A 24,933-nucleotide genomic window follows, 5' to 3' on the forward strand; every position below is an offset into this window, starting at 1 on the left:
ACTGAGGAATCTGATATCAGTCTTCAAATACGTTAAGGGCTGTTATAAAGAAGACAGGATCAACTGTTCTCCACATCCACCAAGGGTAGGCCAAGAAGTGATTGACTGAATCTGCAACATAGGAGATTTAGGTTAGATATTACGAAAAACTTTCTAACTAGAAGGATAGTTAAATGTTGGAATAGGTTACCAGGTTGTGGAATCGCCATCATTGGAGGTTTTTAAGAACAGGTTGGACAAACTCCTGTCAGGGATGGTCTAGGTTTACTTGGTCCTGCCTCAGCACAAGAGGATGGACTAGACAACCTCCTGAGGTCCCTTCCAGCCTTACATTTCTATGATTATAAGGGTTCCATCTGACCCTATAATCAATGTCAAACAATTGATGGCCTAACTTCTGTCCTGACTGACACCCCATGCAGAATCATTGGGCCAGATTCTTAACTGGTGTAAAATGGAATAACTCAATTGACTTCAGTAGAGAGATGCTTATTTACACCAGTTGAGCGTCTGGCCCATTTATTTCCAGGGGTATAAGGCAAGGTAGAATTTGGGACCACCATTACATTTATTAAGGTAGCAATGTTTACACAGTGTGATCGGGAGATCTCCAAGAGAGAGACGGGCACTGTAGGAATTTGGTGATTTGGTGTGAGGCAATATTCCCTAGGAACCAAAGAAAGGCCAATGACAGCATCTTTTGGAATTCCAAAACCTAACCCCAAACTGGTGTCTTTTGCATTCCAGTCCTACTCATGGACAGGGTTTCAGAACTACATTCCCTCCTCTCTGAGCCAATGAACAAAACTTATACTGAGGGGTTCATGCTGTTGAAGATGCCAACTTTCAAATGAGCCATAAAATTAAGGCTCTGGCCCCTTGTCAACATTAAACATCCTATGGCACTTTTCATAAGAGAGTAGGATGTTCTTTATGTCAGTGGATGCTTCTCCTTCTTCTTTGGATCAAGCCTACAAAGACTTCTCTGCCCAAATCTATAGGCATCTATCTTAGGGTTTTATGCTGCTGCCCAGCACATCTGATCACCTTCCATGCACATTCAATAGCAATAGTGAAGTCCCTTGCAGACCATAGCACCTCTCTTTCCTCCCTTCTCCTCTTTGGCTGGCATTTGAAAAGCCAGCTGGGTTCAGGCAGCTCCTTTCTATTCATTCAGCAAACCAAATCCTTGACTCACAGATGTGCTTCCAAGAAGCTCCCACAAACACTTTCCCCCTTAATGTATGATAAATTTGGTGTTTGGGTATGTGTGATGCAGACAGGAGGGGCAAGAATTTAAAACTATGTCTTCCCCTCTTCCCATTTAAAACAAACAAAAAAAAATTATTTTCATAACCAAGGAAGGACACAGCACCACTTGGCAAAAGAAATGAACAAGCTTACATGAAATGCATTTGCTGGAAGTGTCTACAGGCCAAGGTGACAGGGAAAATAGATTAATAGATTCTAAGGCCAGAAGAGATGACTAATTCATTTAGTCTGACCTTCTGCATAACACAGGCCATAGAACTTCCTCAAAGTAATTGCTTTTGACCTACAGCGTATCTTTAAAAAAAACCCATCCAATCTTGATTTAAAAGTTGCCAGTGATGGAGAATTCACCACAACCCTTGGTAACTTGTTCCAATGGTTAATTACTCTCACTGGTAAATATTTATGCCTTATTTCATGTCTAGCTTCAACTTCCAGCCCTTGGATCTTGTTATACCTTTGTCTGCTAGACTGAACAGTCCAATATCAAAATTTGTGAGTTGGCAGAGTGAAGGGAAGGGGGATACTCCATGCAAAGCAGGAAAATCACTCCCAACTTCCCTTTACCTCAGTGGTGGAATTATAACCAGGAGATTCTAGGAGCCCATGACTATCACTTCTAACCCATCACAGCCTCAGTTCTGGCTGCTCCCCCAAGATTTTCAGATAATGCAGGCTCTGCTGTGGAACCTTTTGCTATGAGTGTGGCATTAAAAACCAATGACTACCCACACACATTCACCTTCTCAATCCAGCACTCCTCACCAACTGGGTGTTTCAGTATCTACACACCTCTAATGCTGAATAACTGTATGTCCTAAAGAGAGAAATAATCATTTTAAACTCTCTAAATAAAATGAACAGCAGAGGTCAAAAACAAGTAGTTAGTAGACTAGTTCTTCTGCCAGGTTAGCCTTCACCATTCCATGTGAAATCTAATTTGAGTTCCAGTTTCTTTGATGCCGACATAATTATTCCATGCAATCTATTCATTGTTATTGTAGTCACAGCTTGCACAGACTGTGTTAAAAAGGCAGCTTCCTCCTTCCAAGGAGGGAAAAGAATAGTTAGTATAATTTCCTGTAAACCTATGTAATATGTAACAAATTTTGAAGGGTCTTACCAGCAGATTTAAACAGTGACAAATACTGCAGCTGGTCAGTTTTGCTTTGAATTACTGTAGCTATTATTAATAACTATTGTTACTGGGGAATAGTGTGTGTGTGAGAGAGAGATGAGCTCCTGGGACGATGTTTCTGACCCAAGCAAAATAAGACATTTTAAAGTCCCCAGTAAAAGTTAAAGATGATATTCTATATCAGGTTCTGCTTTTTCCACAGAGATCCCCTGGAACAGAGATAGAATCATAGAATCACAGGACTGGAAAGGACCTTGAGAGGTCACCTTGTCCAATCAATGCACTCAAAACAGGACTAAGTGTTATCTAGACCATCCCTGACAGGTGTTTTTCTAACCTGCTCTTAAAAACCTCCAATGACAGAGATTCCACAGTCTCCGTAGGCAATTTATCCCCGTGCTTAACTACCCTGACAGTTAGGAAGTTTTTCCTAATGTCCAGCCTAAACCTCCCTTGCTTCAATTTAAGCCCATTGCTTCTTCATCTTCAATTGTAATCAGTAGGGTTCTCAGGACCTCACCCTTAGTTACCAATCAGGGACCTTAGTTATTATTCAGTGAAAGCCAGTTCAGTGATGGAGCAGAGATGATGGGATCATCTCTATGAATTTGTGAACCTGGGTGTTTTGTGGTCTATGGTAAGTCCACATTCTCTTTTATAAACAAAAATATTACACTTTGCTTTGCTTATTTTCTGATCTGCCTCTCCAATAGCAGAGAGGCTGCAAATCCTTGCAGCTGTAATGCAGTAGTAAGTGTGAGTCTGATACGCTTAGTTACAACCAAGGAGATTTTATTTTGGTTAGACTGGGACCACTGCTTAGTAGTGCACAAAATTGGAAAAAAGGAACAAATAGCCTATCTCCTTCCCCCTCAAGTCCTTTGCACAGTAGGCAGGTGCAATCTTTGTCCTTGCACTTCTGTCAAGGGTTTGTCAATGAGAGTGGCTCTAGAAAACCCTTAGGGGGATGGAGAGCAGTGAAGGTGTTGCTCTGACCAGCTCTTTCCATGTCAGCTGGTTGAAGTGGGACAGTGCAGATAAGTAGAGCACCCCACCCCATCCTGTGTTCTCCCAGCTTTTATGCATGGCTCAGGCACCATATCTCCAGCAGCCCCATCTCCTACTCACGCCATGACTAAGCTCCAAACTAACCCTGAACTAGAAAGAAGGCTTGTGCCATCTAGGGCAGAAGTATCCAGCAAACAAGAATAAAAATAGGTGTCATATTAAACTTCCTCCAGCATCAATGAAATTGCTTTAATTCCTCCCTGAAACTGGTCTTGGCTTGCTATAAACCTGGAGGGTAAAAGAGAGCTGTTAAGGAAGGATTTAATGTTAGTCATTTCAAAATGTTACCTAGAGCAAGTTTGATTCTTAAAAATCTTCCAGGAATTTGGAAAGAAAACATGACTTTCCCCCTTGAATGAAGCTCAGTGGACAGGGCTGAAATGACAGCAGGATCTAAGGGAAAACATCTGCCCTGGCAGACCACATAGAGACACAAGGATCTCAGATGATTTCTGTAGTAAAATAATCCCATACATCTAGATTTGGAAATACTTTCCGTTCCATATGGAAACCAGTGGACTACAGCCAGACAAAGGCAGACAGGGAACTCCTGCCTCTCCTCTAAAGACCTTCCCTGTGAGCATGGCCATAAGAAGGGAGGAGCGGGCCTATCTTCCTTCCCTTTATCTCTTTGTGTATTTGTAGGGCCCTGGTCACTACTGTCTCACAATCAGTAATAGAGTCTGTCCGCACAACACCCCTATGAGGTAAAGGAGTATTATCCCCATTTTAGAGATGGGGAACTCAGATACCGGATAGATTACCTGACCTCCCGTGATCACACAGGAGACCAGTGAGCCAGGAACTGAAACCTGGTCTCTTGAATCATAGGCCTTGTCTTTAGTTCAGGTTTATACCTCATGATCAACCCTGGTTTTTCTCTTGAACACAGTACACATTCAGACATCTCTATCAGTGCCACACAGAGGCAGCCATCACACTCTGAGTTACAGGGCAGACCATGAGGTTGCTTTTAACGTGTGTTGCTACCACAAGGTTAATGCAGTGCAAATGTGTAGCCACAGGCACGCACAACAAATTAGATATAGTTCTCCAGCCCCTTCCCATAAAGCCCACTGGGAACCCATTCCTGTGTACTATCTTGTCATCTACCTGTGCTCTGACCGAGAGTGATCTACCTTCATATCCCTGTGCTCAGTATCCGTGGTCCCACCCTGCTTGCAGTGTCTCCAGCTTCACTCATCTCCGGTCTTTGCAACAGCAGAATAATGGCTCTCAAAGGAGCCCATCTGTCAGCATGCAGCCACCTGGCCATATGAATCTTAGTGCAGCTTTGGGCCAAAGTGAGGAAAGCCTGTTTGACGCTACGAAGAGGAATATGGAACTGTACAATGGTATATCTCAACAGCTAGAGGAAGAAAATGGAATGAAACAACCAGATAGCAGTGCAGAGATGAGATAAAGGGGTTCAAGGTAAGGTTCCAGGAGACCAAGAATAAGACAACCTGTCCGCTTTACAATAAACTGAACTGTGCTCTGAGCAGTCCAGCATCCTATCCACTAGACCATCCTTCTTCCTCGAGTATAGGGGACCAGCTGAGGAGTGGCCAGCCCTCAAAGACTTTAAAGGTGAGGGGCTCAGGCCACATATTTGTCCCTTCCCAAGAAGACAACCAAATGGGGTGGGGGCAGAGAAAGAGCAAACCCCTGGAAATGGCCCCTCTAAGTAAAGATGGACTCACCTTTTATAGGTCATTTTTATAGGGAAGTGGCTGCATGTGCTATAAACGATCCAGGGCTATTAATACAGCACTTGTCACCAGCACTTATTTTTTAAAAAGGGTTTCCCCCCAACGTTACAGTGATATTACCAAACAGAAAGGTGAACCACTACTGCGTGCCCTGCAGTTCCCAAGTGCTTGCCAGCTTCTCTTGCTTGCAACTGATTAATTAAATTGCAACAGAAAATCACAATTAGCACTGATGTCCTAAAATAAATAGGTTTCAGAGTAGCAGCCGTGTTAGTCTGTATTCGCAAAAAGAACAAGGAGGACTTGTGGCACCTTAGAGACTAACACATTTATTTATTTTGCTTATGCTCAAATCAATTTGTTAGTCTCTAAGGTGCCACAAGTCCTCCTTTTCTTTTTATAAAATAAATAGGTTAACTCTCCAGGACCATCATTTTGTTCTGACACTGTACAGTGTCTAGCACAACTGGGTGCTGGTCTGTGACCAGGGCTCTGAGGCACCACAGTAATACAAATAATAAATAATAACAAATAACGTCTATCATAGTGATGCAGCCAAATGAAAACAAGGAAGGGAACGAAGGCAGAAGATGCAGGAGAAGGAACAGCAACAACAAGTCCCCAACTTTCCTCAAGGGAACACAGGAAAAAAAAGCAGAAACAGATGTGGATCTTTATGATGTAGTGATCATTCTTTCTGTTACATGTTGAGATACTGCAGTAATGAGCAGGGTATAAATAGAGATTGATGGATAATAGATAAATAGACTATGTTACTATTGTGCACATGATATACCACACAAGGATTCCAAGTGAAGACACTTGATACCTAGTGAGGGCATTTATAATCTGTCCTATTTTACCCTTAAAAGCAGGGATGATTTTAAAAAAAAAGGGGGATTTCAATCCTGCAGGAAACGCTAATATTTTGATATTTGTTTTCATCCTAAATTAGGATGAAATGTAGAAATATCAAAACATCCTAAGGAGCAAAAAGTTCAGAAAAATTTTGATTCAGAAATGTGGAAAAGTTTTCAGCTGAAATGAAACATTTTGTTTAGGGTCTAGTTAACAGCAGTCTCTGCATGATCCCAAGCCACCACAATGCCTCTTGGGAGTTGTAGTTCTAGGCTCCTCATATCCCCATTCACCCCCATGGGGAAGTCTCTCAGGATACACTGTGGTCTCTTTCTGTGGTAGTCCAATGACACACCGTGGTGGCTCAGCCACAGAGAGTGATCATGGAGAGTAGGGCCCATAAAAGAAAAGAGGTACGTGTGCAATCCAGAATTTCAACTACCAGAGGCATTGCGGTGACTCAGGTGGACACAGAGATTAATGCCGACCCGAAGCAAAATATTTCATTTCAATTTTTCTGACAGAAAATTCTGCCCAAACCACTTTTCCTCTGGAAAATTTCAATTCTGACAAAATCCCATTTTTCAACAGGAAAATTTAATTTGATTTTTTTTTTCAAATAATATCCCTACCTGCAAGTTATTTATTACTAGGATATGTGCAAGACAGTCTAACAAAGGTACTATCTTTGCAGTGTTTCCAAAAGTAAATATCTCACAGCAACCAAATCCACTGAAACCACTGCCAGAAACCTTGCTGTGCTGATTCCTTCCCTTTTCAGTCCTCAATGGCCCTCAAACTCGACCATTCTTTTAGGGTTTGGTGGTTCTTTATTTCTCCATTGCTGTATTACAGATTACACTCCATCTCTGAGAACTGGAGAAGAGTAGATGGGCTTGCACTTAGAAACAAGTATTTAATACCCACCATGCTAGATGACTTCAGAGATCGCTTACATACACACAGCTAGGTGGTTAACAAGAAATAGGGTGACAGAGAGCTGTCCAGACCCAAAGGCAGCCAAATACACAACAAGAAGTTTGGATTTTTAGCCCAATGACAATATAGATCTGGATTTCAACCAAAACTGTAAAAATGCCATGAGAACAACTTTTACATTAGAAAACCTCTGTGGGAATCTGGGGGTGGGACAGAGCTGGTAGCACCCAGAGGAAGCTGGCTTATAACTCTGAAGAGTTCAAGGTAGGGGAAAATGGAAGACTGGGGGGCCCTTCCCAAAAGGCAGCAAGGGTGGTGTTGGTCCCAAGGCAGGTGGAGGGAACTAGAGGCGAAGCTGGGGAAGGGGCCCAGTTTATACTTCTGAAGCCCACAGTGTCACAGTCCTTTTCCAGGCCTGGATCCAATGGAAGATGAATCCAGAATTTGCAATCTGGACTGAACCCCATTCACAGAGCTCATGGACATTCAGACCTGCAGTACCGGTTCAAAGCCAACCCTGGAAATAACTAGACAGCCTAAAATTTTTATTGGTTTTTAAAAGACACAACTTTGCTTATGGACAGATCCTATTCCGAGATGACTAACCTTTCCTAAGTAAAAGCACTGCTACTGTGTAAGATACACTTCTTATAATATTGCTCATTTGCAACATGAATGCTCATAGGCTAGGTCAACAGCTGTATAAACAATCAGATTTTCAGATAACTAAGCTTCCCTTCCACCCAAAGATGATAAGAGTCTCCATGATCTTTGCATTAAACCATATACTAATTCTACAGCCCTCTTCAGCACATACCTAACAAAATGGGTAAGCACATTCAAGTCATACACGTTCTGTGCCCCGAAGTAATACAGCTAGTACAGCTTACTGTGGACTAGATGGTGGGCTGCTTAAGTGCAGCTGTGCGGTGTGTGGGGAGTGTACAAGGAGTCTTTGCATTCTCACACCAGGGTCAGCTAGAGTTCTAGTCCACGCATTCCCATGAACACAAGAACTGTTTCCAACCAGTGCCCCCATAACAGCCATCCCGAAGAGGGCAGGGGGAGAAGGAGAAGGAAGTTGGAGCATGGCTCTGCCCCTACTGAATTGACCAGTGGTGCTGGGCTGGCATGGAATGGAGAGCATGCTACACCCCCTTAAGTGATGTTGCAAGTAGACATATTCACCCAGCCCAGCTGGGAGCTCAGGGAAGAATTGTGCCGCTGAAGTGTTGCCATTCTGCATTGCCCCAATATGGGCTGGTGTCTAATTTAGCCCTGTATAAATAGCCTGGATTCACTGAAAAAAATCTTATCTAGTGGAATGCCATTGTTTATAGGTTTGTAATGTTATAGAATGATTAAGCGACGCTGTCTATTGAGTCGTTAATGTATTCTGCACAATGTCCCAGTAATCAACCATTTTATTTTTGGCAGCTATACACATGCACCTGCTTTCAAAAAAGAAAATGCCATTGTTAAGACACCAATGGCTGTTTTATGTAACTAGTAGTTAAACTGGGGAGTTCTTTGGGTGTCCTGGTGCAGTGCATCATACGCTGGGAATTTGAGGAACGCAGAGAAGTTGTTAAGAAGCCTCTTTGGCATTCTAGCTTGGATGTTGCGATTTGGAAAGTCTGGTTGAAGTCCTCAAATCTAAGCAATGGCAGGCCATGTTCTCTCTCCATTTTCTAGGATTATATGCCATATAGAACGTTCAGAGTGTATTGATTCTTAAAAGATTGATCTGTAACAATAATGTTCTCCAAAACTTGCTTTGAAAGTGAAGGTGGACATTAACTCGGGGATCAGGCCAAATTCACTTTCCTCTTTTTTTTTTTCCTATGCTCCACTCAATTTGGGCCTGAAACATGAAGAAAAACAATCCCTGTGATGCCTCGTATAGTGCCATGCAATGTGGATGCTCGATGGACAGCATTTTTGTTACATCAAGTCCTTCAGGGGTTGGTTCTCAACCTGTGGGATGGAGAGTGAATAGGGAATGAGAAGGAAAAATAAAGATAAAGAACAAAAGTATAAAAACTGGGGAAAACCATACACAGAAAATACACAGAAAGGGGGGAGAAAAAAAAGAGAGACAGAAGAGAAGGGGGAAAGATAAGAAAGAGGGAGGCAGACAAAGAGAACGAGAATGACTGGAACATGGTGACCATGCCAGCGCATTGAATAAGGGAATATTTGGAGGGAAGGTGACCCATGTTCATATCCATCATAAACAGAGGGCTGTAAACAAAAAAGTTGAGAGCGCCAGTGCCTCGTCTGCATATCCTAGTACAACAAGCCTTGTACAGAAGGCAGGAATATTCATGGGGACAATACATGGCATCAGCAGCCCCAATAGTCACTTATCTTTATTAGTTGAGGTTCACACGTAGTGCCCATCAGCAAATCTCTGGGCACATGTGCAACGCAACTGCTTAGTGCATATGATGTCTTCCTCTGTGGTAGGTCTGTCAGTATGTATAGCGGTCACAGGTAGAAATTCATGCAAGCGGATGAGAATTGGCGGATGAGTAAAGATATAAGAAACCTATTGATCCCAGGCCAGACACACACATCTTTCCTCTCTCTACATATCTCTGGCCATCTGCACTGCTAACACCCTTGCCATATTCTCCCCCGCCCCACAATCAATGGCTGCACACCTGTGACCTCTTCCCCTCCAACACATCCCCACTGGGATTCACAGAGCATGCCGAGCAATTTACTACTGACTTGGTCAGTAACTTGCAGTGTAACTGGCACTGCTCTGGGAGGGGAATGTGACGCATACAGTGGGTGTTTCTGAACTTCTCTGCCGCAGGCTACCAGCCAATAGCCTGTTTTCTCACACACTGAAAGCCATATGAATTTGCCCTGGTACCAGCAATCGATGGATCAGCAGTGCAGAATCCAAGGATAGTCAGGGAAAGCCATGATTTGCACCAATGGAGTGTGTCCTAATGAGAAGCAAGGGTAAGTACCATTGGTGCAAATTGTAACTTTCCTTATCTTCAGGTAGGTTCTGTATTGATGCAGCTACATCTGCAGCTGCCATCAATTACTGGAATCAGGGCTGATTCCCAGTACAGGCAAGGTCTCCGATTCATATTTGGTATGGAAGGTCTGGGGGGTCTGCACAGTTGTACACTCTCATATAGTAATATTTCCCTTCTGCATGGTCTTCCTAGGCCCTACGTATCTTCAGCTGTCCCTGTCTGTTACCCTCTGTTCTGCTAAATTAACAGGAGCATGTATTTTACTGATGCACCTTTTCCCATACATAGCAGTTGAATGGATAGTGAGGAATAAATTTAAATTAGGCTGCACGTTAAAGTAATTATCTAACATGGAACATTACTTACACTGGAAATGTAAACTGGCACTTCTGTCATATGACAATAGGATTAGGATATTCACTCTATGCAGACAAATTGGAGAAAATGGGAGTAGTAGTACTGAATAATTCACTGTGTTAGTTTCTGCATCAATTTTAGTGTATAATGAAACCATTACCACAAAACTCCGGCGATCTCCAAATGATGCAGACCCCATTTGTTCTGCAAACGTGAGCGTAGGAAGCTATAACCTCACAGATTTCATCCTCATAGCAGCTGTTTTCTTCACATGCAGAATAGAACATGTCTGGAGAGATTATTCTGTGGCATTGTGCAAACTGAGGTGAGCGCAGAACGTTGCACTTGGTAGTCGCATGTTCGGTGCATCTGTCGTCATCTCTCTTGATTTCACAGATTTTGCCTGGTTCTTTCACAGTCCATTCTTGAATAAATGTGCTGCTGTCAGATGTGACTGAGCCATTACTTAACATGAAGTCATTGCCATTGTTTTGGTCGCAAACCCCTAGGTGAGTGAGAAAAACGAAGGTTTAAAAACCATCAGCAGTCAAACACTTTTGAGCAAACGGAGACGAGGCAAACAGAGCTCCTAGGGGCTCAAAAGTTGAGCTGCAAGGGGAGGAAGAATGGGTTTTGCTCCTTACCGCTTCTTTATGATCTATATAGGCCTAAAAAATCTCAGGATGTTTTTTACTTGTTTATTAGGTTAGAAAACCCGGTTTTGTTATTTGGTATTCTATGGATGCCTGGAGAACCAGAGAGATTATGGCATCACAAGAGAGTGAAAGCTGAGCTATCGAGGGTATATCTACAGTGTACACTAAGCCCAGGTCTGTGGGAACCGGGCTTGTGGACTCGGTGTTTCCAAACTTGAGCATCCACATTGTATTTTAAACCTGGATTTACAATTGCTGGACCCAGGTCTCACAGCCAGGCTAATGCATCCCTACTGCACTACATGGACCCTCTGACTTAGGTCTGTGGCTTGACCTGTGACCACACTACAAAATGACAGGGCTTGGACCCAAGTTACAGCAGGACTCAGGTTCTGACCCCCTTTTGTCCCCCACCCTCCAGCAGAGTCCTAGGACCCAGGACCTGAGTGCTTAGTGACCCAAGTCAGCCTGACTTGTGTATGGCTGTAGCACAAACCTGAGTCAGAGCCCAGATTTAGTGTACACACCTGCGAGAGGAAGGGATTTTTAGTCTGTTTAAAACTCTATGTGTTTTGCTGGTTTTCGTTAACACCTATTTAACTCAAAACACTGAAAAAAGTACTTGTGAAAAAAAAAAAGAGTTCTGGAATAAAGATTCAAGACACTGCAAACTTCTTCAACTAAGGGGAGAGAATTACAGTTTGTAACGTATAACTGAGATCTCTACCAGGCCCTCCACTGAAAACAAGGAAGATCAGACTTGACATCCCTAAGGTAAAAAACAAATAGAAAAAACCCAAAACACACACATACACCCTCACAACCTACACCTTTCATGTCTTCTTTATACATCATAAAAAAAATGGGGGACAAGATCTCCCTTTGCAGGTAGCATTTAAAGGTCCTGTGCTGGGAAAAGAACTGGTCTGAACAAGATAACTGTCAGAAAAGATGTAACTGGGACAAAGCCAAAAATCAAGCCATACGTTGCCAAGTGTCAGCAATAACATCAGTGGCTACCAGATCCTGTGTTTGTACTGGTGCAAATTGTTAATGCATGTATGTTTGGGTTAAAAGTTACAATTCTATTAACTATTTCACCTTCTCAAGCAGAAGCTGGTGTTATTGTTCCCAACAATCCACTTGCTTCTTCCTTCAAACCAATCCTCCCAAGGAGGACATTGCTGAATTATTATTATATATTGTTCTTTTTATTATTGTTATTATATATTGTTAATTTAAATGTGGCAGGTCCTTTCCAAACACAGATGAAGATACAATTCCTAAATTTGATTAATGACTTATAGTTGCCCTTATTGCATCCTAGAGAACTGTTTGTACTTGCAGGTGTTTAATTTCACCCTTTTCAGTTTGCATTTCTTTATTTTCCAGCACATTTTTAGGATTTTTTTGAAAATTTCAAGAATGTCCCAGTTAATTTTTGAGGGCAGAGGTGATGCCCCAATCATATATTACAAACTGAACAAAAGTCCTGCCCCATAGCTCAGAACCATTTGTTTACCAAGTTAGATGGCTCTTTTCCAACATTTTTTGAGTTACTGGTGAGAAAAAAGCCATCTTAAAACCCTGAAAAAGTAGGATTCTTTTCAGTCTTCTATAACTCAAAAAGAGATGGTGGGATTTTCTTTAAACTTCCCAAAGAGTTTCACCCCTAGGCTGGGATTAAGAATGGAAAATTTCAAGCCCAAAGGATTTTTTTCCAGAAACATACAAGCATTTGTAATGGGAGCAAACAAGCCAGGGGTATAACGTAGGAATACCATTGTCATAAACTATCCTGGTACAAGGTGTTTTTTTAAGCCGCACCTAGCACACTTTCCCCCCTATATTTAACAATAGAATTCCATATGTAGGCCCAATCCTGCAAGCTATTCCACCTAGATTTCTATGGCTATGTTATGTCTACACAGCCAAAAACCCACCACAGCAAGTCTCAGAGCTCAGGTCAAGTGTCTTGGACTCAAGGTGCTTGAGCCCAGGGTTAAAAACAACAGTCTAGATGTTTAAGTTCAGGCTGGAGCCTGGGCTCTGAAACCTGGCGAGGGTGGTGTGTCTCAGAGCCTGAGCTCCTGCTTGACTGGGAACGATTACACTGCCCTTTATAGCCCTGCAACTCAAGCTCTGTGAGTTGATCCAGGGCCTGAGACTAGCAGCCATAGAGGGTTTTTGGCTATGCAGAGATACCCAGAGAGATCTAGGTGGAATAGCTTGTAGGATCAGGCCTATGTATGGAATCTATGCCTATACCTAGAAGCAGCAGTTCTCAAACTGTAGGTCAGGACCCCAAACTGGGTCACAACCCCATTTTAATGGGGTCGCCAGGGCTGGCATTACACTTGCTGGGGTGTAGGACCAAAGGTGAAGCCTGAGCTTCACCACCTGGGGCTGGGGCCGAAGCCCAAGCCCTAGCACCACCGCCTGGGGCCAAAGCCCAAGGGCTTCAGCCCTGTGCAGTGGGATTTGGGCTTCAGCTCCAGCTCCCCGCCTAGGGTAGCAGGGCTCAGGCTTCATCTTTGGCCTCCCCACCCAGGGCAGCAGGGCTCAGGCGGGCTCAGCCTTCAGTCCTTCATGTAGTAATTTTTGTTTTCAGAAGGGGGTCATGTTGCAATGAAGTTTGAGAACCCCTGATCTATACCTATGTCTACACAGAACCCTGCTGGTTTTTCTGAGGTTCTATATGGCACATGGATTACCTCACACAGAGATGCTTGCAGAGTAGAGGCCCACACATACTTCTTGATTCTCTCCAGTTACAAGAAACCTCAATAATAATTACAGCCTCAAACGAGGCAGCTGAAAGAGGTAATTTTCAAACTTACCACAAAGGCCATATGTTTGTGAAGAAAAGCTCCTTGGGTCAAGATGAAGGGTAAATTCATTGTTTCTTGGAGTGAATGTGAAAATATGTCTGAGCTGGGAGAACCTGATCTCATGCATTATTGCTCCATAGATGGTGACTTCAAAGTAATCATCAGTATAGGGAACAGTAGTAATTTCTCCATTAACAGCAACCTGTTTCAAGAGGGTGAGAATACTCCATCATTTCTACCAACCAACCAAAATAAATTAAAGGTTATAGGGTCTAGATATTCCTAAATACATTTTAACTTCATAAGGGACTGAGGATCAAACTGGGTTGATTAAAGCCAAGAGAATACAAATAATATAGAGACCAGTTCAAGCTGCAAGCAGAGTCTCTGCTCTGAGTGTAGAAATGCATGAAATGGATTGTGTGCTCCTTTTTTGTGAGTCAACACTTTCCCATTTGCAGCATCACATAAGTATTTACTGGCTAACAGTCCAAACCTGTAAGGTGTTCAATGCCTTCTGCTGGATGTTGAGCACCCTCAGATTCCAGTGACAGTTGAGGCCATACAGCACCTTAGAGGATCAGATCCAAATATCCTAATTTAATCATAATTAGCCTTGAATTTGGAACAAATAGTTCTCCTCTATTTACTGAAGAACTTCTGTATGGCCACAAAAATCATCCCATCCATTGACAAGGAACTATGGGCAACAATGAAAGAACCTGATGGCGATATAGGACTACAAAACATATATGGCACTGCAGACATTGTTTTAGTTGTGGTATGAGGTAACCTATGTAATTGTATCTGACTTGGAGCAAACACTGAATCTTTCTATAGACTACTGTTCATATATTATGTTGTTGTGCAAGGGTGTGAATAGATCTAGTTAGCTCTGCCTTGTATGTTAGTCAATACTTGTATGTCTGAGTTCCCTAAAATTGTATTAAAGCTTTGAACAGTAACATCATCCGATGAAGTGAGCTGTAGCTCACGAAAGCTCATGCTCAAATAAATTGGTTAGTCTCTAAGGTGCCACAAGTCCTCCTTTTCTTTTTGCGAATACAGACTAACACGGCTGTTACTCTGAAACTATTAAATTAACACCTGTTTGTCTATAAAGTGAATGTTAGACACATTGGGGCAGATTATCTGCTAGGGCTGAGATCCACTCAATGCAGCAGTTGCGTGAGAGTTCAGGAAGCCAGTTATGGCTCCCTGATTCTCTCTGGTTGCACCCTTGCACAGGTTAGAGCAGCTCATGGGCTCCAAATTCCATCCTCTTTGCATTGCCAGAGTAGTGCAAAGAAGCAAATTTGACACATCATATGGGCAGGGACTTTATTCTGGAATCAAAAATTATAAAGATTTTTGTAGCATAAGAAATAAAACACTGTAAATAGAAAAAAATTGGCACTGCAATAAAATACTGAAAAAGGAGAGCACAACTCTGTTCTCATAATCTGGAATATTGTCATTTGACCAGAGAATCATAAAGCTATTTCATTGCTCATGGCTTACTGTCATGTCACTAGAGAGCTGTATTGATTTGCCATGGTGCTTCACTTCTATGACATTCATACAGTTTAGTTTTGGTGTTGAACTGCATGCTCCATTGTGGAGAATCACTTCAATATCATGCTCTTTGTCTTGTAACAAGGTGTAGGAGCAATTGCCAGTCAGTTTAAAATCCAGCCCATCAAAGGTGACAATATGTCGGGTCGAACTGCCCATGCACATGCCTGCAAAGGTGAGGACAGAAAAAAAGATCATTATCTCTGTAAAGCTGGCAGTCCAGGTGCCAGCTCTCGGCAAGGCTGCAGACATTTGCTGGAGACCAAACTAGTTCACTTATGTGTTAGTGTTGCTAAGTATAGGTGTTAGTCTTATAAAAATGTCTTTAATATTTACACTATATAAAATGTTAGTGAGTTACTGCATTCATTAATCTTATTTGTAATGTCTGTATTCCATGCTGTAAGGAAATATGTACGTTTTGCTTTATAACTTTGAAAATGTTTGCTCTAAACTTGCAAACTCCGATGGGAAGAGTGTTCCCCCTTCCCCCACTGCCCATACTGAAGATCAGAATCAGATGGGCCATCCAGGAACATTGCAGTACAAAGGCCCTATTGCACCTTCAAAATGTTACATGCAAGAAAGCTCGTCCAATGGTCTTGAAGGCAGAATGAAGGAAATAAAAAGAAAGACAGGAAAATTGTCCATCTCTTTGCTGTTTGAATTCTCATAGGGTCAGAGACACTAAACTGAAAACAGAGACCCCCAGAGGCTACCCCTGAGTCCGCTCTGAAAGACATTTTGAATTCACAGATCACTACAACTCCGATGAAGTGAGCTGTAACTCACAAAAGCTTATGCTCAAATAAATTTGTTAGTCTCTAAGATGCCACAAGTACTCCTTTTCTTTTTGAGGATTTAGATTGTAACTCATTTGTATGTATATGTTTGCTCACTTTAACCTTTAAATAACTCTTTTTTCTCTTTCCTAGTTAACAAACCTTTAGATAGTTTATCACAGGATTGGCTACCGACATATCTTTGTCATTGTCAATATCTCTTCTGATTCATTTTGAGCCCGACCCAGAATACACTGATATCAGTGGGAAGAACCCATTAAAGATAGGAAGTTAATCTTGAAAAGGTAAAGTTAAATATTTCATCAAATCCTAGAGGAAAAGGAAAACCTATCAGCATCTTGTGATGAAATGAAGTTTTTCTAATTGTCTCTGTCAGGAATAACCATTATTACAAAATAGTCAGATAGTGGCAGATCCTATGTATACAAATTGTTTTCTACTGAGTTTGATGTATTAACATATTTCTATTGAAGAGCAACAAAGGAGAAAATAGTTAGTTTGTGTCCTTTTCTCCCTTTATGATGTATAAGGAACGCAGGAAAAGGATATTTTTGTTGTTATTTTGTTTTAAACTTGTTTTTTCCTGGATGACTGGAGAACTAGTAGGATTATGAGTTGACAAGTACCAAGGAAATGAAACCTGAGCAATTAGACAGGGTTTTTGGTCAAACTTTTAAAAACCCTTCATTTGTTTTTGTTAGCCACTATTTCACTCCAACAGTTGGGAGGAAAACTCTCTTTGTCAATTATTCAACTTCCTGGCCCTACAATTAAAGGCTGAGAAAACTCCCATGCCAGGTCCTTTGTCCTCCAATGAGACCTCCAGGACCGTCCTTACCCATACACAAAGTACGCAGCTGAGTAGCGCACCAGGAAATTTGGGGCACCACATTTCCTGGTGCCCTGCACAGCTGCGTGCTGCTCCAGCCCCTGCTCTGCCTCTTCTCCATGGCCCCCGCCCCTGCTCCGCCCCAGCCCCACCTCTTCCCGCCCCTGCTCTGTCCCAGCCCCGCCCCCACTCCACCCCTTCCCCAAAGCCCCTGCCCCCGCTCCACCCCCACTCCCCTGAGGACTGCTGCAGGGGTTGGGCCTGCACTCACCGCATGGTAAGTAAAGCAACCCAGACCCCCTGCTCCATTCTGCCGGTTCCCAGCTGCACCACCGGCAAGTGCTGGGGGGTGGTTCCCCCCTGCCCCACAAGGCTGGGAGCCAGGGGAGTAGAGCAGAGTGGGCTGGGGCCAGGGGGCGTTTTCCCCCCTGCCCTGCAGCCCCCTCCTCCCCCACACGTAGGGCACCAAAATGGCTTGGGAGGGCCCTGGAGACCTCCAGCAAGAAACTGCAAAGACCAAACTTGATGTTCCTAATATTTTAAGGTTAAAAAGAGGCAGAAAAATATCTTTTAAAATATCTCTCAGGTCTGTTTTATAATTCCTAACACAGCAAAAAAGACACAAGCCCATTTTATTTTCCTGTTCTGGAAACCTTTCTATATTGTGCTGTCAGATTATGAACTACCAAAGCCATACATAGCCATGGGAACACTTGGAAACGTAGCACCTTCATACTGTTAAATATACCTTCTTTTATGTTATTCCTATACAAGAGTTGTAGAGAGATTACCACTAAAATCTTTACAAGCCTAATAAATACAAAATTTTGTAAGAAAATGTATCTGCATATACTATCGTTTGTTTGGCTGCTGGTTTATAAATACATTAAACAATTTAATGTTTATCTGTACTCTCGGCAAATCTCTAATCTCAGTTTTAAGCAAACAAAGTTTCAAAAGCACTACTAAATGAAATCACAAGCAAATGCAGTAGACTGCAGCCTGGTCTACACTACAAAGTTTTGCTGGTGTAGCTCTGACAGCAAGCAGTGTGGGGAAAAGATCAGCAACCCTCCCGCCTCCAGCCAACATAGCTGCACCGGCAAACCTTACCACCACCACCTATGTAGACACAGCTATGCCGACAAAATCATGCTTCTATTGCCTTAGCTAATGTAGTCATATAGCTGTGACATCAAAAGAACTCCTCTGGCAGCTAAAGCCGAGTCTCTGCTAGTGGGCTCGGCCAGAATAGTTATACCAGCTAAGGCACTTAGCTCCAAGTACTTCACTCATTTAGGATTTGGGGCTGCTCACATTAATGTCAATGGGAATTTTGCCATTGACTTCAGCATGTGCAGGATCAGGCCCTCATTGGCCAATTGACTTATATAGAACTAACACAGACTTGCACTGGTTTAGCTGAGCCAAAAACACATACGACTTGTGGGTTTTGGTAAACGTGAAAAGTTAGCAGTCTGCCTTACAAATTCATATCATCTTGGGAAATGAAGTGCATTTCTGGGCTATCATGGCGTGTTAAATTTATACAGAGCTAAACAAACATTATCTCATTCTGAAGGGCAATAACCTTAAGACAACTATAGGCTTTTCTGTGCCAAGTGACTAATGGTACAAGTGGAAATTTTAAATTTAATCCCTTAAGAGATCCTTTAGGGAGACATATTTGGAATGCCAAAGTAATGGGTTTGTATTGCTGTTCACTTATTCATGAAATAGGAAATATCACACTATTGAAATAAAAATTACATGAGTAATTGTTTCTTCTTTTGGACACAAATAAAATGATTCAGCTAAAATCTATGCAATAATTTTACATTTAGGGAATATTTACATTAGACAGGAATCTTGGATTTAAAATGGCTAGATAATTTAATGTGCTTTGAAGGGAACATTAAAAATGTAAATTCTTGGTGTGAAAGTTTTCCACGTCTGACAACGAAAAGCTCTGAGTCCAGCTAGAAATCCTGAACATTTCAAATAGCACATTAGTCACTTCAGGAACTTTGTCTTTGAATATGGCACTTCCTCGGAGGACATTTTTTATCCCAGGATGAGATTATACATTACAGCTGGGGAGTCATGGGATTTTACTATTAAAAAATGATTGGGGATAAAATTTTCAAAGGCACTTAAGTGACTTAGGCACCGAGTCCAAAAGGGCTTTAGGCACTTTATAGCTGAAAGTCAATGGGGCTTAGGCTCCAAAGTGCCTAAGTCCCTTTGAAAATGGGATTCAAACACTCCAAAATAACTTAGGCGTTTTTGAAAATGTTACCCGTAGGCTCAAACCTTTGGAACTACTATGAATTTTGTCTAAAAAGGCATGGAACACTGTGTTTTATAAATGCAGCCTAATGTATGCATTTGCCATTCATATTTTTGTACAGCAGTTAGAAAGCATGAAAGTGCCTAACCTTGGCTCTAGGCACTTGTAATCAAAATAAGCATATCAATCAGTTACTTTTCTTGTGCAGAGCTCAAGTATACTGGCTGCAGTAGCTTTTATGGCCACTGCATCTTCCCTGTTGTGGATTGGTGAGGCTTGGTCTGTGAATCCATGTTGTTGTGGATCCAGAGTTCTTACTCCTGACCCATCCCTGCCATGCCTGGACTCCTCTCCTCTGCAGACTGCTGTGGAACTGTGCTCCATGCTGTGTAGGGGTAGAAAGACCATGTGCATGGTCTCACCACATAACCGCCTCCCCCATGCGGCAAGGCCGTACCAGTTCCACTGCATTCTGTGCCTTTTCCGTGGCCTTTAAATTGGGTGGGAGGGTTTGGCTCTTCGCTTGATCAAAGGGCCATCATTTTTTCCTATCTTCCTTCCACATGAAAACAATTCCCCTCCCACACACACATCTAAGAGGTACAGTGCCATTCTAGCAAAGCTCATCATAGGGCAAGCCCTGCATTAACTACTATAATCACATGGAAAGCTGTGAAGTCAAAAAGCAGCAGAGCATCTTCTCCCCCTACTGTGTGTGGGTGGAGGGGAGGGTCATTTCCCAGAGGCTCTCTTTTCAGCAACCAGCAACTCCAGCACCACTGCTGGGACCCTCATCTCTGTGTGTTTGAGTGGGAGTACTCTCACTCTGTCTGAGCCAAGGCACAGCTCACACAATATCAATTGTTCCTGTTCACACACTCAAAATCAAGAGCAAACGCTATGTATTAGGGTTTTTTTCTACATCTGCCTGGGCTCAGAACCCAACCCAGAAGGTTGAGGTTAGCCAGAGAATAGACTAAATGTCCTAGAGTTTGTTCAGATTCAGTTTATTTTTCCAGACTCCCTCCTCCCCAGTTCAGAAAGATCTGGAAATTGGAAACCAGTCTGGGCCTCTCCCTGGTAAAACGTTATAATTTTTTCCAGCAGACAGTCCCACGCTGTAGCCCCAATCCTGCAAACGTGCCCGTTCTTAGCTTTAAGCCGGCAAGCAGTCCCTCTGCTCATGCCTATAACTGTTTGCAGGATTAGCGCCTGTATTTCAGTTTGACCCCATCTATTTCTGTGGTGGCACGGAGTCACAGGATGATTGGCCCTAGGGGGAGATGGGGCCAGCCATGCCATAAATAATTGGCTGCTTCCCATCCTCTTTCTAGGGTATCTTTGAGAGTTTTTCTGGCTCCTGTATAAATCAGTGGGGGCCCCGGCTGGTTTCTTTGAACTACCCAGCCTTCTGCAAACCCTGGCTCAGGGCCTTCCACAGGAGCCTATCCACTGCTTATGATTGCACACCCCAGACTGATCTCTCTCAACCTTTTTATAATGTCTGGGTGTCTGTTAATCTATCATTTTAGTCCTGTCCCCACAAGCTGAGAAGATGCTGATTAATTATGACATGGGTGTGGCTGACTCCCATTTCCCATTAAAGCAGCTAGTCACCCTTTGACATGTGGCACACTCTGAATGGTCTCCTTCAAGGATATGCTATTCACAGCTGCACACATCAGTTGCTATTATCATTATATATAACAACTGGTGTGTGTGTGGGTGTGTGTGGGAGGGGTGTGTGTGGGGGGGTACATATACATTTTATGGTTCATAAAAATGTCTGCCAAACAGGTTCAGCCATTTACAAGAATGAGGCTAGGGAAAAATATATTTTGCCTGGATCTGGTGACCTATTCTTTAAAAAGCTCTAGCACCCCTATACCTTGGAGCAGGGACTTAAATTTGTCAGAGGACGGCCGTTGTTTCAGAAACGAGTCTTCTGTCATCCCTGTGAAAATCTGCCCAAATCTGGCCAAGTTATAAGCCTCTGAAAAATCAATTTGTACATTCTCAGTAGAAACAACTTAGTTTTTAGCAACTAAATTCCCAATATTCCATCCATACTGGGCATGCTCCAGATCGGGACTGAGCAGGACTTTCCCTGAAATTATAGCTCGTGGCTGCTGCAGGCAGTGCCAAGTCCAGGCCCAGGCACCTGAACTGAGAGCAGGGCAACTGTCTCTCCTGGGCTTTAGATGACCCGCCTGCTGGGCCGAGGCAATGTGGAGGAGGAAGCTGGTTGATTCACATTCAGAAATGGTAAGAGTCAGACCCAAGTGGAGGGGGTAGAGGAAATAGATTAGGATAAGGAACCTAATGGGAAGAGACTGGGAGTGGAAGCTGGAAGTGGTCCTGGGAGAAGAGGGAAACTGGGACTGGGACTTTGGGGGGAAGAGGGAAACTGGCTAGCAATGAGACTGACTGAACAAATAAGAGGGCAGGAGGAGGAAAGATAGATTTGACAAAGAGGTGGGTTTGCAAGGGGAGAACTGGGACTAGCTGGACAAAGAGACTGGAACAAAGATCCCAGGGAGAGAGACTGGGACTGGCCAACATTGGTAGGGGCAGGGAGATGACTAGAAATCAGGGTTGGGGACAGAAACAGATTAGATGAGGAGCCAGGAAGGTTCTGCCCAAAAAATAATATGTGATCACATAATTAAAGACTGCATCAGAATACATACACACAATAGGGCTGAATCAAGGTTGCCCAGGCATCCGTAATTCTGATATTTCCTAGCTTTAGAGTGCTTGATTTTGCAACCTTAATTAACATTAACATATTTTTGTGATTATATATATGTGTGTGTGTGTTTGATGTACACAATTATATGTTTACCATATTTGTAATGTGTAAGACGCATTTGGGGCCCAGTACTCTGTTTATAATTAAGGCTATGTTTTAGTCACAGGTATTTTTAGTAAAAGTCATGAACAGGTCACGGGCAGTAAACAAAAATTCACAGCCCATCACCTGTCCATGACTTGATTTGTACCCCTGACTAAATCTTGGGAGCGCCGCAGGTGCTCGTGGGGGAGGAGGGGGGCTGCGGGTGCTGGTGGCCCAGGGGGCGTCGTGGGTGCTGAGGGGAGGGGGAGTTGGCTGGCATGCTCCCTACCTGGCTTCTTGTAAGCAGCGACATGTCCCTCCCTAAACTCCTAGCTCCATGCACTGCCAGCTCCACAGCTCCCATTGGCCGGGAACTGCTGTCAATGGGAGCTGCGAGGGCCATGCCTGCGGGCGGAGGCAGAGCTAGGAGCTGAGGGATGGACATGTTGCTGCTTCCAGGGAGCCCCGCAAGATAAGCACGGCCCAGAGCCCTCACTCCCTCCCGCATCCTAGCCCCCAGCTCCCCCGCACACACACCCAAACTCCTCCTGCTGCTGTTGGGGTGGGGGAGGTGGCTCGAGACTGCCCCAGCAACAGCCAGTACAACTGGCCCAGGGGCTGCCTAAGCTGCGGGGGCAGGCCCAGATCTAGCTGCACTGGCCGTTGCAGAAATCCATGACTTCCGTGACCTCCATAACAAAACTCACAACCTTATTTATAATCCATCTGAAAATATCTGTATGTTTGAAAGATATTTATGTCTTCTTATGAAAAAAGCTTAAATATTAAACCTATTAATTATAATTGAAATATTTTAATTATAATTTTAATATATATATATTTCATGTCAATGTATTTCACACTAAAAATGAAAGGAAAAAATATTGACCAAATATGAGGAAAAATCAAAACTGTTTTAATCTATAGCTATATCTTTCAATGTTTTGCATGTCGCCATGCAAAATCTCTATAGAGATGTGTGAGCTCCCACTTGCAGACATTTGTGAGATGCCATCACAACTAAGGGTATGTCTAGGTTGCCGTTGGAGGTGTTATTGCAGCACACAGAGGCATATCCATGAGAGTTTTAATCTAGTCAACATGGCTAAAAATAGCAGCGAAGCCACAGCGTGCAGAGGCTTCAGCATGGGCTATACCAGCCCACCTAAAACCCTAGATACATACTCAGCTTTCTAGGCCACACCAGGTTTCTGCTATTTTAATCCATGCTAGATAAATTAAAGGTGATGCAGATATGCATACCTGAGCTGCAATCACACCTGTCATTGCAGAGTAGACGTAAACTAAGAAAGGGCCCTTTGAGCCTTCAGGAATGTTAGAGGGAGAGTGATGCCAGAATTTCTCGTAGGAGCTTCCAGGATATGTAATGCTGCACCACCCTTTAAAAAAAGCCAGCTCTCTCCTTTCTTTGCACCCAGCCAACCGCATACCCTAGTGTGAAGGGAGTGGGGGGAGCACAGCCATGGGCAGGGGTTAATCTTCTCATGTGACTCTTAGTCCTCCTTCATCTTGTGCTCATATACAAAGGCTGGCCAAAAAGACCCCTCCCAAGTCCTTGTGCACCATCTGGTCAGAATCCAGCCCTAAATTATTTGAGACTATGAATTTCGATTTTGATAAAGAACAAGTATAAATTCATCTCAGTTCAAACAACTTTGGACTCCTCCTCGGGTTGTAGCTCTGTGTTCCATTCATCAATACGTTTCCTGAATACATTGTAGGTCCTGGGGGAAAAAAACCACATATATGCAAAATAAGTTACTCACATGGACATGTCCAGCGGCAGCCACAGGTTTCCTCAGTTTTAACAGCAGGGAAATTATTGTGACATGTAGGTTTTGACATCTTCTCACAATTAATTCGGTGACTCTCCAGAACCGTTTGGCCACCTGGCAAGCATGTCACAATGTGACACTTGTCCGTTAATATCCATTTGTCACCGGGCTATACAAGAAGATGGGCTGATATTAAAATAGGGTTTGATGCAAGAAAAGAAAATTCAGACAACACTTGGAGGCCTCCACTTAGCAGCTACCAGACTGTGTTCCATAACCTAAAACTAGCAAGTAAAGTGACACTGCCAGCAGTGCTGTTCAAAATAGCCTTGGATAATTAAACAATAGAATGTAACGTATTAGGGAGTTCATGGGCAGGAGAAAGTTAATATAGAAACATTGCAAGAAATAGACTCTGAAATTCCATGCAAAGGATAATAGTCTATAATGGGGGATGCTTTGCTGGAAGAGAATGAAATATCTAGTACTTTTGTCTATTGTTAGCAGAGCGGCCCTGCAGCACAGATGGACAACACAGTCGATAAAGAATTTCCCAGTGCTTTTCTTGAAATACCAATGCCTTTGGTTTTCATGAGTGTAAAATTATTTTGGAAAGTATTCGGAACACAGATGCTCATAGCACAGCAGGAATTAATGAGAGTTGTTTCAAGCTAGTAAAACAAAAGCCTCTTTTCTGAAGGCTTGGAATAGCTGGGTTATTTTACCTATAGTCCTGAACCCTTAAAAATTCCAATCATCCTGAAGGGGATTTGCTGCCCTGCAGGGTGAATGTTATTAGATAACCACTGTGTTCATGTAAAATAAAATAAAAAATACTCTCTTCCTGCAGGACAGTTGGAATTTTAAGGCTCACTAGAGGGCCAATTCTGCAGGGTGCACCTCTGAGTAAGTGGTGCAATCGCAACCTGTGTTCAGTCCTCCGCTGAGCACTCTAGCTCCAATCCTGCAAAGCT

General features: G+C 43.0%; 1 protein-coding gene across 6 annotated transcripts in view; it reads right to left on the minus strand.

The window, feature by feature from the left end:
• VWF (von Willebrand factor) overlaps nucleotides 1-24,933 on the minus strand; it is a 227,620-nt gene that overhangs the window by 54,091 nt on the left and 148,596 nt on the right. For all 6 annotated transcript variants that reach the window (XR_012155350.1, XR_012155349.1, XM_073315040.1 and 3 more), the window contains exons 34-37: nucleotides 23,951-24,128; nucleotides 15,352-15,572; nucleotides 13,840-14,032; nucleotides 10,504-10,848 (exon numbers count right to left, since the gene is read on the minus strand). Coding sequence is in view for 4 of the 6 variants with exons in the window: in XM_073315040.1 (XP_073171141.1) it covers nucleotides 10,504-10,848; nucleotides 13,840-14,032; nucleotides 15,352-15,572; nucleotides 23,951-24,128 (937 nt within the window). In the remaining 2 variants the exon portion in view is untranslated. The remainder of the gene's footprint in view (nucleotides 1-10,503; nucleotides 10,849-13,839; nucleotides 14,033-15,351; nucleotides 15,573-23,950; nucleotides 24,129-24,933) is intronic.

This window comes from Lepidochelys kempii, chromosome 1, assembly GCF_965140265.1.
Source record: "Lepidochelys kempii isolate rLepKem1 chromosome 1, rLepKem1.hap2, whole genome shotgun sequence".
In the NCBI taxonomy this organism is placed as follows: domain Eukaryota; kingdom Metazoa; phylum Chordata; order Testudines; family Cheloniidae; genus Lepidochelys; species Lepidochelys kempii.